Source organism: Macaca mulatta, chromosome 2, assembly GCF_049350105.2.
Source record: "Macaca mulatta isolate MMU2019108-1 chromosome 2, T2T-MMU8v2.0, whole genome shotgun sequence".
In the NCBI taxonomy this organism is placed as follows: domain Eukaryota; kingdom Metazoa; phylum Chordata; class Mammalia; order Primates; family Cercopithecidae; genus Macaca; species Macaca mulatta.
In genome coordinates this window covers 97114385-97133804 of record NC_133407.1, presented here as the reverse complement: position 1 = coordinate 97133804, position 19420 = coordinate 97114385, and the positions used below count along the sequence as shown (strand labels likewise).

General features: G+C 37.9%; 1 protein-coding gene across 42 annotated transcripts in view; it reads right to left on the bottom strand.

The window, feature by feature from the left end:
- Positions 1-19420, bottom strand: part of VPS8 (VPS8 subunit of CORVET complex) — a 388385-nt gene that overhangs the window by 77527 nt on the left and 291438 nt on the right. For all 42 annotated transcript variants that reach the window (XR_013413738.1, XR_013413737.1, XR_013413739.1 and 39 more), the window contains 3 exons: positions 17730-17819; positions 15710-15752; positions 10685-10788 (listed from right to left, as the gene is read on the bottom strand). Coding sequence is in view for 38 of the 42 variants with exons in the window: in XM_077991934.1 (XP_077848060.1) it covers positions 10685-10788; positions 15710-15752; positions 17730-17819 (237 nt within the window). In the remaining 4 variants the exon portion in view is untranslated. The remainder of the gene's footprint in view (positions 1-10684; positions 10789-15709; positions 15753-17729; positions 17820-19420) is intronic.

The window sequence follows — 19420 nt, the reverse complement described above, 5'->3', positions numbered from 1 at the left end:
ATCAAATTCACACATAACAATATTAACCTTAAATGTAAATGGGCTAAATGCTCCAATTAAAAGACGCAGACTGGCAAATTGGATAAAGAGTCAAGACCCATCAGTTTGCTGTATTCAGGAGACCCATCTCACGTGCAGAGACACACATAGGCTCAAAATAAAGGATGGAGGAGGATCTACCAAGCAAATGGAAAACAAAAAAAGACAGGGTTTGCAATCCTAGTCTCTGATAAAACAGACTTTAAACCAGCAAAGATCAAAAGAGACAAAGAAGGCCATTACATAATGGTAAACGGATCAATTCAACAAGAAGAGCTAACTATCCTGAATATATATGCACCCAATACAGGAGCACCCAGATTCATAAAGCAAGTCCTTAGAGACTTACAAAGAGACTTAGACTCCCATACAATAATAATGGCAGACTTTAACACCCCACTGTCAACATTAGACAGACGGACGAAACAGAAAGTTAACAAGGATATACAGGAATTGAACTCAACTTTGCACCAAGTGGACCTAATAGACATCTACAGAACTCTCCACCCCAAATCAACAGAATATACATTCTTCTCTGCACCACATCTCACTTATTCCAAAATTGACCACATAGTTGGAAGTAAAGCACTCCTAGCAAATGTACAAGAACAGAAATTATAACAAACTGTCTCTCAGACCACAGTGCAATCAAACTAGAACACAGGATTAAGAAAGTCGCTCAAAACCACTCAACACGGAAACTGAACAACCTGCTCCTGAATGACTACTGGGTACATAATGAAATGAAGGCAGAAATAAAGATGTTCTTTGAAACCAATCAGAACAAAGATACAACGTATCAGAATCTCTGGGACACATTTAAAGCAGTGTGTAGAGGGAAATTTATAGCACTAAATGCCCACAAGAGAAAGCAGGAAAGATCTGAAATTGACATCCTAACATCACAATTAAAAGAACTAGAGAAGCAAGAGCAAACACATTCAAAAGCTAGCAGAAGGCAAGAAATAACTAAGATCAGAACAGAACTGAAGGAGATAAAGACACAAAAAACCCTTCAAAAAAATCAATGAATCCAGGAGCTGGTTTTTTTGAAAAGATCAACCAAATTGATAGACTGCTAGCAAGATTCATAAAGAAGAAAAGAGAGAAGAATCAAATAGACACAATAAAAAATGATAAAGGGGATATTACCACTGACCCCACAGAAATACAAACTAACATCAGACAATACTATAAACACTTCTACGCAAATAAACTAGAAAACCTAGAAGAAATGAATAAATTCCTGGACAGTTACACTCTCCCAAGACTAAACCAGGAAGGAGTTGAATCCCTGAATAGACCAATAACAGGCTCTGAAATTGAGGCAATAATTAATAGCCTACCAACCAAAAAAAGTCCAGAACCAGACAGATTCACAGCCGAATTCTACCAGAGGTACAAGGAGGAGCTGGTACCATTCCTTCTGAAACTATTCCAATCAAAAGAAAAAGAGGGAATCCTCCCTAACTCATTTTACGAGGCCAACATCATCCTGATACCAAAGCCTGACAGAGATACAACAAAAAAAGAGAATTTTAGACCAATATCCCTGATGAACATCGATGCAAAAATCCTCAATAAAACACTGGCAAATCGAATCCAGCAGCACATCAAAAAGCTTATCCAGGCCGGGCGTGGTGGCTCAAGCCTGTAATCCCAGCACTTTGGGAGGCCGAGACAGGCAGATCACGACATCAGGAGATCAAGACCATCCTGGCTAACACAGTGAAACTCCGTCTCTACTTAAAAAAAGAACACAAAAAAACTAGCTGGGCGAGGTGGCAGGCACCTGTAGTCCCAGTTACTTGGGAGGCTGAGGCAGGAGAATGGACTAAACCGGGAGGCACAGCTTGCAGTGAGCTGAGATCCGGCCACTGCACTCCAGCCTGGGCGACAGAGTGAGACTCCGTCTCAAAAAAATAAAAAATAAAAAAGCTTATCCACCACGATCAAGTGGGCTTCATCCCTAGGATGCAAGGCTGGTCCAACATACACAAATCAATAAATGTAATCCAGCATATAAACAGAACCAAAGACAAAAACCCACATGATTATCTCAATAGATGCAGAAAAGGCCTTTGACAAAATTCAACAGCCCTTCATGCTAAAAACTCTCAATAAATTCGGTATTGATGGAACGTATCTCAAAATAATAAGAGCTATTTATGACAAACCCACAGCCAATATCATACTGAATGGGCAAAAACTGGAAGCATTCTCCTTGAAAACTGGCACAAGACAGGGATGCCCTCTCTCACCACTCCTGTTCAACATAGTGTTGGACGTCTGGCCAGGGCAATCAGGCAAGAGAAAGAAATAAAGGGTATTCAATTAGGAAAAGAAGAAGTCAAATTGTCCCTGTTTGCAGATGACATGATTGTATATTTAGAAAACCCCATCGTCTCAGCCCAAAGTCTCCTTAAGCTGATAAGCAACTTCAGCAAAGTCTCAGGATACAAAATCAATGTGCAAAAATCACAAGCATTCCTATACACCAATAACAGACAAACAGAGAGCCAAATCATGAATGAACTCCCATTCACAATTGCTTCAAAGAGAACAGAATGCCTAGGAATCCAACTTACAAGGGATGTGAAGGACCTCTTCAAGGAGAACTACAAACCACTGCTCAATGAAATAAAACAGGACACAAACAAATGGAAGAACATTCCATGCTCATGGATAGGAAGAATCAATATCGTGAAAATGGCCATACTGCCTAAGATAATTTATAGATTCAATGCCATCCCCATCAAGCTACCAATGACTTTCTTCACAGAATTGGAAAAAACTACTTTAAAGTTCATATGAAACCAAAAAAGAGCCTGCATTGCCAAGACAATCCTAAGCAAAAAGAACAAAGCTGGAGGCATTACACTACCTGACTTCAAACTATGCTACAAGGCTACAGTAACCAAAACAGCATGCAACAGAACGGAGCCCTCAGAAATAATACCACACATCTACAACCATCTGATCTTCGACAAACCTGAAAAAAACAAGAAATGGGGAAAGGATTCCCTATTTAATAAATGGTGCTGGGAAAACTGGCTAGCCATAAGTAGAAAGCTGAAACTGGATCCCTTCCTTACACTTTATACAAAAATTAACTCAAGATGGATTAAAGACTTAAATGTTAGACCTAAAACCATAAAAACCCTAGAAGAAAACCTAGGCAACACCATTCAGGACACATGCATGGGTAAAACAGGACACACTTCATGTCTAAAACACCAAAAGCAATGGCAACAAAAGCCAAAATTGACAAATGGGATCTAATTAAACTAAAGAGCTTCTGCACAGCAAAACAGACTACCATCAGAGTGAATAGGCAACCTACAGAATGGGATAAAATTTTTGCAATCTACTCATCTGATAAAGGGCTAATATCCAGAATCTAAAAAGAACTCAAACGAATTTACAAGAAAAAAATAACCCCATCAAAAAGTGGGCAAAGGATATGAACAGACACTTCTCAAAAGAAGACATTTATGCAGCCAACAGACACATAAAAAAATGCTCATCATCACTAGCCATCAGAGAAATGCAGATCAAAACCACAATGAGATACCATCTCACACCAGTTAGAATGGCAATCATTAAAAAGTCAGGAAACAACAGATGCTGGAGAGGATGTGGAGAAATACGAACACTTTTACACTGTTGGTGGGACTGTAAACTAGTTCAACCATTGTGGAAGACAGTGTGGTGATTCCTCAAGGATCTAGAACTAGATATACCATTTGACCCAGCTATCCCATTACTGGGTATATACCCAAAGGATTGTATATACCCAAAGGATTATAAATCATGCTGCTATAAAGACACATGCACACATATGTTTATTGCAGCACTATTCACAATAGCAAAGAGTTGGAATCAACCCAAATGTCCATCAGTGACAGACTGGATTAAGAAAATGTGGCACATATACACCATGGAATACTATACAGCCACAAAAAAGGATGAGTTCGTGTCCTTTGTAGGGGCGTGGATGCAGCTGGAAACCATCATTCTCAGCAAACTATCGCAAGAACAGAAAACCAAACACTGCATGTTCTCACTCATAGGGGGAAATGAACAATGAGAACACTTGTACACAGGAAGGGGAACATCACACACCGGGACCTGTTGTGGGGTGGGGGCCGTGGGGAGGGATAGCATTAGGAGATATACCCAATGTAAATGACAAGTTAATGGGTGCAGCACAGCAACATGGCACATGTATACATATGTTACAAACCTGCACGTTGTGCACATGTACCCTAGAACATAAATTTTAAAAAAAGAAAAGGTGTTACATATACACCGTGGAATACTATGCAGCCATAAAAAGAATGAAATCACGTCCTTTGCAGCAACATAAATGGAGATGGAGGCCATTATCCTAAGCAAACTAATGGCAGAAACTGAAAACCAAATACCATGTGTTTTCATTTATAAGTGGGAGCTAAACATTGGGCATATGGTCATAAAAATGAGAACAATAGACACTGGGGAATATAAGAAGGAAGAAGGGGGATAAGAGTTGAATAAAAACTACACATTGGGTACTATGCTTACCACCTTGGAGACAGATTATTCATTCATACTCTAAACCTCAATACCATGCAATATATCTAGGTAACAAAGGCCAGTACCATTCTGATATCAAAACCTGGCAGAGACACAACAAAAAGTCATGTACTCTCTGATTCTAAAATAAAAGTTGGGGGGAAAAAAGAGCAAGTTAAATGAAAAACAACAAAAAAAGTCCAAATACAGGCTGCCAATCAAAAGATGAATAAAAATAAAAATTTAGGAATAAAAAAGTCACAACAAAAAGACTAGTATGATCTACCTAAATAAAGGTTACACAACTATGGAAATTATAGAGAAAAGAATGTGTTATAACCCTTAATTAGGTAAAACACTGTGATTAATTAAAATTAGTAGGTATGCGAAGGCGACAGTAGGAAGCCAGTATGAGTCCATGGGAATTTCCTTATTGGCATGGTATCATACATATCATAAAAATGGAAATGTATAATAATTATAAACATATACACATAATTACAATGGGAGCTAAACATTGGGAACACATGGATGTAATGATGGGAACAATAGATATGGATCAATACTAGAAGGGGAAGGAGGAAGGAGGACCAAGATATATGCAAATTTTCAACTGCAAGGGGGTTGGCACCCCATGCTTTGTGTTGTTCAAGAGTCAACTGTAATAAATCATGATTAAGTGTGATTTATCCTAGAAATACAAGGATGATTCAACATATGTCAATAAATAAATGTGATACATCACATCAACCCAATGAAGAACAAAAACCACATGATCATCTCAATCAGTGCAGAAAAAACATTTGACAAAATTCAACATCTCTTTATGATACAAATCTCAATAAATTAGGCAGAGAAAGAACACACCTTAACATAATAAAGGCCATATATAACAAACCCACAACTAACATCATACCAAATAGGAAAAAGCTGAAAGCCTTTTTTCTATGAACTTGAAAGAGACAATGATGCCCACTTTTACCACTGTTATTCAACATAGTATTGGAAATCCTAGCCAGAGCAATAAGGCAAGAGGAAGAAATAAAAGGCATCCAAATTGGAAAAGAGGAAATCAAACTGTCCTTATTTGAAAGTGACATTATCTCATATATATGAAAACCTAAAGACTCCACCAAGAAACTGTTAGAACTGATAAACAAATTCAGTGAAGTTGCTGCATTCAAAAATCAACATTCAACAATCAGTAGCATTTCTACATACCAATAACAAGCTATCTGAAAAAGAATTCAAGAAAGCAATCTCATTTACATGAGTTACAAACAATAAAACAAAATACCTAGGAATACATTTAACCAAGGAGGTGAAAGACCTCTATAAGGAAAACTACAAAACTCTGATGAAAGAAACTGAATATACACAAATAAAAAGACATCCCATGCTCATGGATCAGAAGAATAAAGTTAAAATGACAATACTACCCAATGCAATGTGTAGATTCAATGCAATCCCTATCAAAATACCAATAACATTTTTCACAGAAATAGAAAAAAAAAATCTTAAAATTCATGGAACTACAAAAGATCCTGAATAGCCAAAGCAATCCTGAACAAAAAGGATACATCTGTAGGCATCATACTACCTGATGTCAAAATATATTACAAAGCTGTAATAACCAAAACAGCATGGTACTGGTATAAAAACAGACACATAGACCAATGGAATAGAACAGAGAATGCAGAAATAAATCCACATATTTACAGCTGACTGATTTTTCACAAAGGAGCCAATAACATACATTAGGGAAAAGACACCCTCTTCAGTAAATGGTGTTGGGTAAACTGGATATCCATATGGCAAAGAATGAAACTAGACTCTTATCTCTCACAATATACAAAAACTAACTCAGCATAGATTAAAGACTTAAATGTAAAGCCCACATGCATAAAACTACTGGAAGAAAATATAAGGGAAATTCTTCAGGACATTGGTCTAGGCAAAAATTTTACAGCTAACACTTCAAAATCACAGGTAACGAAAACAAAACAAAACAAAAAAAATACACAAGTAGCATTATGTTAAACTATAAAACTTCTGCACAGCAAGGAAATGATCCAAAGAGTGAAGAGACAACATTTACAATGAGAGATAATATTTACAAACTAGTCTTCTGACAAGGGACTAATATTTAGAATATATAAGGAACTCAAACAACTCAACAGCAAAAAAGAACTAAATAATCCAATTAAAAAGTGGGCAAAGGATATGAATAGACATTTCTCAAAAGAAGATCAACACGGCGGCCATACAAATGGCCAACAGGTTCATGAAAAATATGTTCCAACATCGCTAACCATCAAGAAAATGTAAAACGAAGTAACCATGAGATTCACATCACACTTCTTAGAACAGCAATGATAGAAAAGATCAGAGATGAGTCTTGCTGAGGATGTGGAGAAAAGGAAAGCCTTATACACGGTTGGTGAACATGTAAATTAGTACAGCCATTTTGGAAAACAACATGGGGGTTCCTGAAGAAACTAAAAACAGAACTACAATATAATTCAGCAATCCTACTACTGGGTATTTATCTAAAGGAAATATATTGTAATCAGTATATCAAAGGGACACTTGCACCCATTTACTGTAGCACTTTTTCACAATAGCCAAAATATGGAATCAACCTAAGTGTCAATCAATGGATGCATGGATAAAGAAAATGTAGTAAATATACACAATAGAATAGTATTTGGGGCCGGGCGCGGTGGCTCACGCCTGTAATCCCAGCACTTTGGAAGGCCGAGGCGGGCGGATCACAAGGTCAGGAGATCGAGACCATGGTGAAACCCCGTCTCTACTAAAAATAGAAAAAAAATTAGCCGGGCGCAGTGGCGGGCGCCTGTAGTCCCAGCTACTCGGGAGGCTGAGGCCGGAGAATGGCGTGAACCCGGGAGGCGGAGCTTGCAGTGAGCCGAGATTGCGCCACTGCACTCCAGCCTGGGTGACAGAGCGAGACTCCGTCTCAAAAAAAAAAAAAAAAAAAAAAAGAATAGTATTTGGCCATAAAAAAGGATGAAATCCTGACACTTGTAGCAACAAGGATGGAAGGGGAGGTCATAATGTTATGTGAAATAAGCCATGCACAGAAAGACAAATATCGCATGTTCTGACTTATATGTGGGGAGCTAAAAAAGTTGATCTCATGGAGGAATAGAGCAGAATGGTTACCAGAAACTGGTAAGGATGGGTGGGGGGATGAGGAGAGATTGTCAATGGCTACAAGCATACAATTAGATAGAATTTTAATAAGTTCTAATGTTCAACAAAACAGTAGGGTGATTACAGTAAACAATAATGTATTGCATATTTCAAAACTGCTAGAAGACTCGAAATGTTCCCAACACAAAGAAATGATAAATGTTTGAGGTGACAGATATTCTAAGTAACCTGATTTGATCATTACACATTGTATGCATGTATCAAAATATCACATTAACCCCATGAATATGTATAATTATTTTGCATCAATTAAGAACATTCTTTAGTTTTACATAAGTTTCCTATGGGAAGCTGAGTACTATACACATATTTTTTGAGTACTATATTTTTAAAAGCAAGCATTATTTGATGCAATTTTACTATAATTATATCAACCTAGGCAGACAAAAAATATCTAGAGTTATGTTCACCAAATGATGATGACAGTTATTTCTAAGTAATGGGACGAATATATTTTAATTAAAAAAAAAAACTCATTCTGACAAAGAGCTAATATCCAGAATCTACAAAGAACTCAAACGAATTTACAAGAAAAAAACAAACAACCCCATCAACAAGTGGGCAAAGGATATGAACAGACATTTCTCAAAAGACATTTATGCAGCCAACAGACACATGAAAAAATGCTCATCATCACTGGCCATCAGAGAAATGCAGATCAAAACCACAATGAGATACCATCTCACACCAGTTAGAATGGTTATCATTAAAAAATCAGGAAACAACAGGTGCTGGAGAGGATGTGGAGAAATAGGAACACTTTTACACTGTTGGTGGGACTGTAAACTAGTTCAACCATTGTGGAAGACAGTGTGGCGATTCCTCAAGGATCTAGAACTAGAAATACCATTTGACCCAGCTATCCTATTACTGGGTATATACCCCAAGGATTATAAATCATGCTGCTGTAAAGACACATGCACACGTATGTTTATTGCGGCACTATTCACAATAGCAAAGACTTGGAACCAACCCACATGTCCAACAATGACAGACTGGATTAAGAAAATGTGGCACGTATACACCATGGAATACTATACAGCCACAAAAAAGGATGAGTTCATGTCCTTTGTAGGGACATGGATGAAGGTGGAAACCATCATTCTCAGCAAACTATTTCAAGGACAAAAAACCAAACACTGCATGTTCTCACTCATAGGTGGGAATTGAACAATGAGAACACTTGGACACAGGAAGGGGAACATCACACACTGGGGTCTGTTGTGGGGTGGGGGGGGGAAGTGATAGCATTAGGAGATATACCTAATGTAAATGACGAGTTAATGGGTGCAGCACAGCAACATGGCACATGTATACATATGTAACAAACCTGCACGTTGTGCACATGTACCCTAGAACTTAAAGTATAATAAAATATTTAAAAAAAAAACAAAAAAAACCAATTTTCTGCATAACTTTCCATATTTCATGATTTTTAAAAATCACAAATATGTATCATTTCACAGAAAGTTTCTTTTAATAAAGAAAAACCACCACATTTATGTAAATGGGCTTGTTATACACAATTTACATTCTAAAGACTTTTCATAATTTATGACCTTGAAAAATTCTGGACAAAAACTTAAAGGAGAAATTTACTCATCTCAGAAGAACAGAAAATATGCCATGATTTATTGTTTTTACTGTAACATGTATGGCTAAATAGATATATAATTAACCTGTTCCCCATTTCAAAACCCAGGCATTAGAGAGAGGCCAGGCAGTGTCAAGTCAGAGACCTGAGCCGTGGAAGGGCAGGCAAGGAGTTAAGCCATATCATGATACAACTTTACTTCTTAAAACTACTGCAGAATTTAACTATCAAATCACATCTCGCCCCCTTAGTTTCTGCTTCACTGCTGTAACTCCCACCTGCACCTGCTGCTCAGTGATACCTCCTTCAGTTTTGTTTTCTTCTTTTGTGCCATCTGGGATCTGTGATAGCATTGGTTCCAACCCTGGCTGCACATTGGAATCATGAAGGGAGCTTTAAAACATGGTGGTGACTGGGTCTCATTGCCAGAGACTTTAATTTAATTGATCTGGGGTGCAGCTTGAGTACTGGAATTGTTCAAAGCTCCCCAGGTGACTGTAGTGTGCAACCAAGGTTGACAATGACTACACCACAGCCTTCTTTAACCTTTCTTCAGCTTTCTCTATAGCCCTTGAGGGCTTTCCTCCAGTTCTTCATGCTCACTTTCACCACAGGGAATAGAGACGATGATAAAATATGACCTATCTGGTACAACTACATGAAATACACAAAATCTCAGTCCAAAGAGAACAGGCACATCTAGTATTCACACACCTTAAGTATTGCAGCACATCCAAACCATGAATATAAAGCTTTTGGTGAGAACAAAGAGGCCACACACTCTTTATAATAACTTTGGGAGTCTCCTACTCCTGGGAACACTAAGAAGTGATTAAAATCCACTTGAATTAAGCCCAGGTGGCTGAGAGGGCCGAAACGTAACTGATTCCTAGTTTCAGACAAGTACAGGCTTTATTTTTTTTTTTTTTTGAGACGGAGTTTCACTCTTGTTGCCCAGGCTGGAGTGCAATGGTGCAATCTCAGCTCACCGCAAACTCCGCCTCCTGGGTTTAAGCAATTCTCCTACCTCCTCAGCCTTCCAAGTAGCTGAGATTACAGGCATGCACCACCACACCCGGGTAATTTTTTGTATTTTTAGTAGAGATGGGGTTTCTCCATGTTGGTCAGGCTGGTCTTGAACTCCTGACCTCAGGTGATCCATCTGTCTCGGCCTCCCAAAGTGCTGGGATTACGGGCGTGGGCCACCATGTCTGGCCAAGTACAGGCTTTTAAATACCTAAACAGTCATTCTCCTACCTCACGTTGCTGCTGGTTCAAATTATGTGAATTTCTCTGGCAAAGAGCAATGGTCTCCACCATAGTATCTTCAACATCCTTCAATGAGGGATCCTCTTTGGTATCTAGATTTAGAAAAAGTGTAAATATCATTTAGGGATATGTTGCTGATAATCTCAGAGCTTTTGTGAAAAGTTAAACATTTTCTTCTTTATATCACCTTCATTTTCTAGTATATAATAATTAATAAAACCTGATACTAATGTTTTATAGATTAAAAAATAGTTTATTCTGTGAAATAAGAGTTTCCCACAGAAATGTTTTACGTTCGTGGGACAGATAAAGCACATGATACTTAGCATTTCAATATGCTATAGAAATATGGAAAATTCCCAATCATCTGTCTAAGGATTAGTTACTAGAGAGATTATCACTCACCTTTCTTGGTATACTATCTCTTCTTCTGCCTATTTCTTAAATGTAGACATTCCCCCCAAGATACTATTTCAGGTCTCTCTTCATTGTCTCAATGATTTCAGTGATTCGTGTTTCAACTCTTATGTCTTTGTTCGTAATTTTCAAATACACATCTCCAATCTTTATTCCATTCAAAGTCTACAGGTTGAATTTTCTAATGAACCTAAGACATTTATCTCCACATGGATGTCCTGCAAGCACTTTCAACTTTATATGTGCAAAATCCAACTTATTTTTCTCATTTCAAATCTGCTCCTTCCTCCGTTTACAAACCAAGTTAATGGAATCATCATCTTTAAGTCAACCAGTTTATAAATCTTCATCTTTGGTGCTTCCCTCTCCTTCACCCCACACATTCAGATAACTTGCTAATTTGTGTTGATATTACTTCCGTGCTTGCATATGACCACAACTTTTACCCTGGTGGAGCTTTTCATCACCTCGTCTATGCTACTGCAGCAGTCTCTTAGTTGAACTTTTGACATCCCAGTCTTGCCTCCCTCATTCTCTTTTACACTGTCACTAGGGTTCTCTTAAGCACAAGTTCAAACAGATCATTCCCTTCCATAAAAACCACCAAGGACTCCTAACTCTGAAAAATAGAATGTAAGTAAGGATCTGACACTAAGTCAACAGAGCAAAGACTTGGGCTCATCTCACCCTCCGTGTTCTGGTGTTGCCCTATTCTTTTTTACTCCCTGATTAGTAGTCAGGCACTTCCATGTTCATGTTTTCCTCAGCCTAGAAGGTCCTTCTCCTGCTTCTATCAAACTCCTATTTATCCTTCCAGTCTTTCTTCAAAGGTCTTCCACAAAACTCACTGATTTATAGGTTACAAATAGTTCCATAATTTTCCACACATCTTAGTCACTCAATGTACCTTTTATGACACACCATTCTACTGTTACTATAAGGTTTTATTTACATATCTGTCTCCTTCAGGAGACTAACGTTCTTTGTGCAGTGAGTAGGGGAATCTTGTTTTAGTAGTCTGTGTATAGCCCATAGGAAAAAAAGCACGATTAGCAAATCCTCCCAAATACTTAAGCACGCTATCAAAATGGAATATGAAAGTAGATGGGGCCGGTTGTGGTGGCTCACGCCTGTAATCCCAACACTTTGGGAGGTCGAAGTGGGTGGATCACCCTGAGGTCAGGAGTTTGAGACCAGCCTGGCCAAGATGGTGGAACCTTGTCTCTACTAAAAATACAAAGATTAGCTGGGTATGGTGGTGGGTGCCTGTAATACCAGTTACTCTGGAGGCTGAGGCAGGAAGAATTACTTGAACCTGGGAGGTGGAGGTTGCAGTGAGCCAAGATTGCGCCACTGCACTCCAGCCTAGGCAACAGAGTGAGACTCCATCTCAAAAAAAAAAAAAAAAGAAAGAAAGAAAAAAAGAAAGAAAGTAGATGGCAGGCATAAGACTATTTCTGGAAAATTTATTTTCACTAGAATTCAAAACACTGGCCTTTGCAGACATACCACCTGCAAATGACTGTAGGGATTCTGAGGGAATGCTCTTCTTAATTTTTCCCTCAGTCTTTCATGTATTGTCTTGAAAAGTTATTCTTGGCTGGGCGCAGTGGCTCACACCTGTAATCCCAACACTTTGGGAGGATGAGGCGGGTAGATCACCTGAGGTCAGGAGTTTGAGGCCAGCCTGGCCAACATGGTGAAACCCCATCTCTACTAAAAATACAAAGATTAGCTGGGCATGGTGACACACACCTGTAGTCCCAGCTACTCAAGAGGCTAAGGTAGGAGGATCACTTGAACCCGGGAGGCGGAGGTTGCAGTGAGCCGAGATCACGCCACTGCATTCCAGCTTGGGCGACAGAGCAAGACTTTATCTCACAAAAAAAAAAAAAAAAGGCGGGGCGGGGGGTGCTGGGTGCAGTGGCTCACACCTGTAATCCCAGCACTTTGGGAGACCGAGGCAGGTGGATCACGAGGTCAGGAGTTCAAGACCAGTCTGACCAATATGGTGAAACCCTGTCTCTAGTAAAAATACAAAAATTAGCCGGGCATGGTGGCACACACCTGTAATCCCAGCTACTCGGGAGGCTGAGGCAGGAAAATCACTTGAACCTGGGAGGCGGAGGTTGCAGTAAGCCAAGATTGCACCACTGCACTCTAGCCTGGGCAACAGAGATGCCATCTCCAAAAGAAAAAAAAGAAAAAAGAAAAATAAAAAAAACCGAAAAGTTATTCTTATAACACTAAATTTTTAAAATTACCACAAAATGCAACAAACATAACCAAATTGACTGAACACATACTGATAGTACAAAAATAGCAATTAAGTGTCCAGTTGAACTTTCAATATAAAAAGTCAATCAAGTGTTCACTGACATTCCAAAAAGATTTACTATAATACCTGATGATCATAAAACAACATAGACCCTATCATCTAGGATCTTACTACAAAAATATAGGGAAGTAATCTACAGAGAATTAGGGAAACCATGTATTAGTGAAATGTGTGGACCAAGAAGTCTCTAAGACATGTGCGTTAAAGAGGATAATCTAAAAATCACCCACCAAGTGATTCCCTGATCTTCAGGAGGGCTATTTTAAAAATGTCAAGGAATATGAAAACAAACAACCCAATTAAAAAATGGGTAAAGGGCTTGAATAGACATTTCTCCAAATAAGGTAGATAAATAGCCAAAATATTTGAGAAAATCATCACTAATCATTTAGAGAAATGCAAATCAAATCCATAATTAGATACTACCTCACACACATATGGATAGCTACTATTAAAAAAACAGAATATAAATGTTAGGATGTGGAGAAATTGGAAACCTTGTATACTGTTGGTGGGAATGTAAAATAAAGCTGCAACTAGGGAAAAAAGTATGGTCATTCCTCAAAAAATTAACAGAGTTAATACTTGATCCAGCAATCCCACTTCTGGTTATATACCCAAAAGAACTGAGAGCCAGGTCTTGAAGAGATACTGTACATTCATGCTCATAGTGGCATCAGTCATAACAGACAAAAAGTGGAAGTGGCCCAAGTGTCCATTGAAGGATGAATGAATAAATGAAACGTGGTCTATACATACAATGGAATTTTATTCAGCCTTAAAAAGGAAGAAAATTCTGACACATGCTACAACATTTATGAACCTTATGGTAAGCTAAATAAGTCACAAAAGGACAAACACTATATAATTTCATTCATATGAGATACTTGAGTAATCAAATTCAGAAAAAGAATGGTGAAAAAAGAAAGTAAAACGGTGTTTGCCAGGGGCTAGGAGGAGAGGGGAACAGGGGAGTTGTTGCTTAATAGGTACAGATGTTCAGTTTGGGGAGATGAAAAAATTTGGAAGTGGATGGGGGTAATGATTGTATAATAACATGAATATGCTTAATACTACTGAAATGTACACTTAAAAATGGTAAATTTTATGTTAGGGTATATTTTACCATAATTTGTTTGTTTGTTTGTTTTTGAGATGGAGTTTTGCTCTGTCATGACACCCAGGCTGGACCGCCGTGGTGCAGTCTCGGCTCATTGCAACCTCTGCCTCCCAGGTTCAAGGAATTGTCCTGCCGCAGCCTCCCAAGTAGCTGAGACTACAGGTGCGTGCCACCATGCCTGACTAATTTTTGTATTTTTAGTAGAGACAGGGTTCACTATGTTGGCCAGGCTGATCTCGAACTCCTGACCTCAGGTGATCCGCCTGCCTCGGCCTCCTAAAGTGCTGGGATTACAGGTGTGAGCCACCACGCCTCGCCACCACAATTTTTTAAAATAATTTTTCTTTGAAATATCAAGGAATATGATGAAAATTTTATATTTGCTGAGGACAAAGCCACTCAAGATACTAAACTGTCAACTTTTACTGCTTTGGGTTAAAACTGTATAAATTCAGTTTGGAAACACTGGTTATGTTCAACGTCCTACTAATTAGAAGCTCTGATTTGCTGTTGTTTGGCACATTAATTTTTAGGATGTTATTAGGATGTTATTATATACCTCATTTAAACACAACCAAACTTTTATTAACAAAAAGATAACCAGCCTAGCGTGGTGGCTTATGTCTGCAATCTCACCACTTCTGGAGGCTGAGGTGTGCAGATCACTTGAGCCAAGAGCTTGAAACCAGCCCGGGTGATATGGCAAAACCCATCTCTACAAAAAATACAAAAATTAGCCAATGTGATGGCATGCGCCTGTAGTCCCAGCTACCTGGGAGGGTGAGGCAGAAGGACTGCTTGAGTCTGGAAGACGGAGGTTGCAGTGAGCCAAGACTGTACCACTGCACTCTATCCTGGGCAATAGAGCGAAAGCCTGTCTCAAAAAAAAAATAAAGATAACCAACAAACAGTGCCTAATTTTCTGTATATTTAACTCCATTGAAAATTAACATAACAAAGCCACAATGGTTTCTATGATTTCCTGTTATGAACTCTTTGGATCCATGTTAAAACGAATAAACAGTAATTATGCATATATGCAAGTGTAATTATTACATAATAAATGCAATTTATTACATATCTTTTAAAACATGGGGTCCATGGATGAAAAATGTTGTAATTATATTTAAGAACTTACTTTCACCTTGATGTGTTATCTCCCGAAGTTTGCTTTGTAGTCTCTAGGAGACAAAAAGAACATAGGAGTTAAAAAGGAACACTTTGTAGTTCTACCCACTCAATACTTGAATTAACATATTTTAAAGGTAACACCCTCAAAACTACAAGGTTATTAAGAACAGTACTTTACTGTCAGTCAGAAGTAAAATCTTGTGTTTACAGACAGTGTAGCTAGCAGTATGAAAAGGGACCCAAAGATCAAGTAGCACTCATTTTGCCCACCTCTGCTTCTGTCATCCGGCCACAGTCACCACTTATATTCTTTAGGCACAGGAATGAGGATCAGGATTTATCTATGCTTTGGATAAGGGAATCCAATTAATACTGGGTGATATAGTTTGGATATCTGACTCCAAATCTCATGCTCCCTCTCATGCCATGTGACACGTCAGCTCTCCTTTACCCTCACTTCCTGAGGTCCTCACCAGAAGCAGATGCTAGATGCTAACATAGTCTGCAGAACTGTGAGCCAAATAAACCTCTTTTCCTTAAAAATTACCCAGCCTCAAGTATTCCTTTAGAGTAACACAAAAGAGACTAATATACTGGGTTATGAGTAAAAGGGGTATAATATACTGGGTTATGAGTAAAAAGCTTATAAGCTCAAATCATCAACTACTCCCTCTCAGTTACCTCATACCATATGCAAATGATCAATAACTTCTCAAATCTTGCCCTCTTATCTCCATTGCCACTGACACACCCAGTTCAAGCTCTCAGAGACTCATACCTGTACCATTGCAATGGCCTCCCAAGTACTGTCTGCTTTGTTTTACCTCCCTCTTCTCTGTATCCTGCCTTCCATCCCCCAACAGTCACCAGAGCAGTCTTTATGAAACAAACATCAAATCAGTTTCTTGCTTAAAAACCTTTATTTGATCCCATGTGATAAGAAGATTAGTCACAACTCGTTAGTGTGTCCAACAAAATCTGTCCAAATCTGGACCTAGCCGTTGTTTCTCGCCTGACCTGCCTATATGTTACACAGCGGAGCCCTAGTGAAGCTGCTGGCACTCTTTCAGCAATCCATACTTCTTCGCTTTGTATTCTTTTACGAATAATGGCCTCATTCCCCACAAAGATCTCCTGTTTCTCCTCTCATCAATGTCAAAAATACTCTTATTTATTCCTTAAAACTAGGTTCATGGTATTGTCAACAAATAAATTGCAAGAAAAAAAGAGGTATAGGAGTAATTTACAGATTAAAAGAGATTAAGAGCCTACACAAAGCCTCTGTGGATGATTCTTCCTGGCTTATTTTAGAATCATATGGCTAGAAAGAAACAAGAAGCCAATATGGAACATTTTAAAATATAAATATGATATCCCTAATCTATTCCTAGCCACATGACAATATTAAAAAACAAAACAAAACAAAACTGCTATGTCACTTCACCTATCGGGATGACTACTAATCAAGAAAACAGAAAGTAAGCGTTAGCAAGAATGCGAAGAAACTGGAACCCTTGAGTGTTGCTGGTAGGGATGTAAAGTGGCATAGCTGCTATGGAAAACAGTAGGGCAATTCTTCAAAAAATTAAAAATAGAATTGCTATTTGATCCAACAATTCTACTTCTGGGTATATATCCCAAAGAAATAAAAGCAAGAACTCAAAGGTATTTGTACACTCATGTTCACAGCAGCATTGTTCACAACAACCAAAAGGTAGAAGCAGCCCAAGTGTCCCCTGAAGGAGGAATGGGCAAACAAATTGTGGTATATACATAAAAATACTTGTCAAAAATTCATCAAATGGTACATTTATGACATTTCTTTTTACTGTTGTACATTTTACCTTTTAATAAAGTACCGCAAAGAAATATTAAACTCTAGTTAATGCTATGCATGATAAAAATATTCAGGGGTAAAATATATTACTGTCTGCAACTTGCTTTGAAACATAAGAAATTAAGATGGATTCATGAATGAATAGAGGAATAGACAGAAACATGATGAAAGAAACATAGTAAAATGTTACCTCTAACATTATTAGGAAGGCACCATGAATATCTCCTTTCTTTTCCAATAGATAAGCAGTGACTTCATGAAGCTGATACTTCTGAGTAATCTAGGAAATAAAAAAGATAAATATTTTTTTTCACCAATCTTGTTTGTGGAGTGGGAAGATCCCATTGAGGATGAAAAATATTCATATGATAATAATGAATTTATACCTTATTAGTATGATACTTTACAGTATAATGTGCAAATAACTGACTTTCTAGTCATATAGTAGCTCATTTGGCAGTTCTAACTGGACCAAATTCACTCATTTTTTTCATTTATTTATTTTTAAAAAGTTACACACCTGAATTAGGTATACACACTGGAGAAAAGCCAGCATATATACATACATAGTAACAATACAAACTAGAACTTGATCAAGTATAATTATTAAAAAATTGAAAATGACAATGAAAACATTACACATCAACTTGTGAAATATTAAAAAAATTTAATAAACAAAATCTCTAATTAGTAAAAAAGAAGTATCCGTTAGGCTAGGGAGAAAAAAGGAAAAAAGTACAGAAAATGACGGCAAACAATAGAGAAACAATAGAGAGATTTCACAAACTCCAATGTAGCTTTTTTGAAAAGATTAACAAGTTAGAAAAAATGTTTATTAGAAGAAAAAAGACAACAAACAATAACAGTTTAACAGAACAAAGGAAAAAACATCATAGTCTCAATAAATGCAGAAAAAGCATTTGGCAAAATACAGCACCCATTCATGACAAAAACAAAACACTCTTACTCAAACTGGGGATAACATTTTCTTAATAAAAATTATCTACCAAAATCCTACGATAAATATCATACTTAATGTAAAATATTAGATATGTTCCCTTTTAAATCAGGAACAAGGTTAGCAGTCACACTATCACTGCTTCTATTCACCAGTGCCTTAGAGATCCTAGACATCTGATAAGAGAAAGAAAAAACTACAAGATTGGAATTAAAATAAAACTGCCATTAGTCTTATTGTCATAATCATCTAGAAATTGAATTTTAAAAGAATTCTGCCTGGTTGCTCCATACAAAACAATGTACAAAAATTAGTAACATTTTAATAAGCAGCAGCAATCAATAAAAAAAGGTCATCTCAAAAAATCTCCTTGTACAATATTAATAAAAACTATAAAGTAACTATGAACAAATTTAATATGTGCAGGAACCTTATATAAAAGCTATAAAACCTCACCAAAGAGCAGAAAAGCCTGTTTTAAAAGGCATACATTTTCCTGAAAGAGAAGAATCAACACTTTAGAGATGTCAATTCTCTCTGAATCAGTCTATAAATTCAATGTATTCATTTATTTATTTATTTATTTTTTTTGAGACGGAGTCTCGCTCTGCCACCCAGGCTGGAGTGCAGTGGCCGGATCTCAGCTCACTGCAAGCTCCGCCTCCCGGGTTCACGCCATTCTCCTGCCTCAGCCTCCCGAGTAGCTGGGACTACAGGCGCCCGCCACCTCGCCCGGCTAGTTTTTTGTAGTTTTTAGTAGAGACGGGGTTTCACAGTGTCAGCCAGGATGGTCTCAATCTCCTGACCTCGTGATCCGCCCGTCTCGGCCTCCCAAAGTGCTGGGATTACAGGCTTGAGCCACCGCGCCCGGCCTCAATGTATTCATAAATCAAAATTCCAGAGAGTTTGTTTCTTTTAAAGAA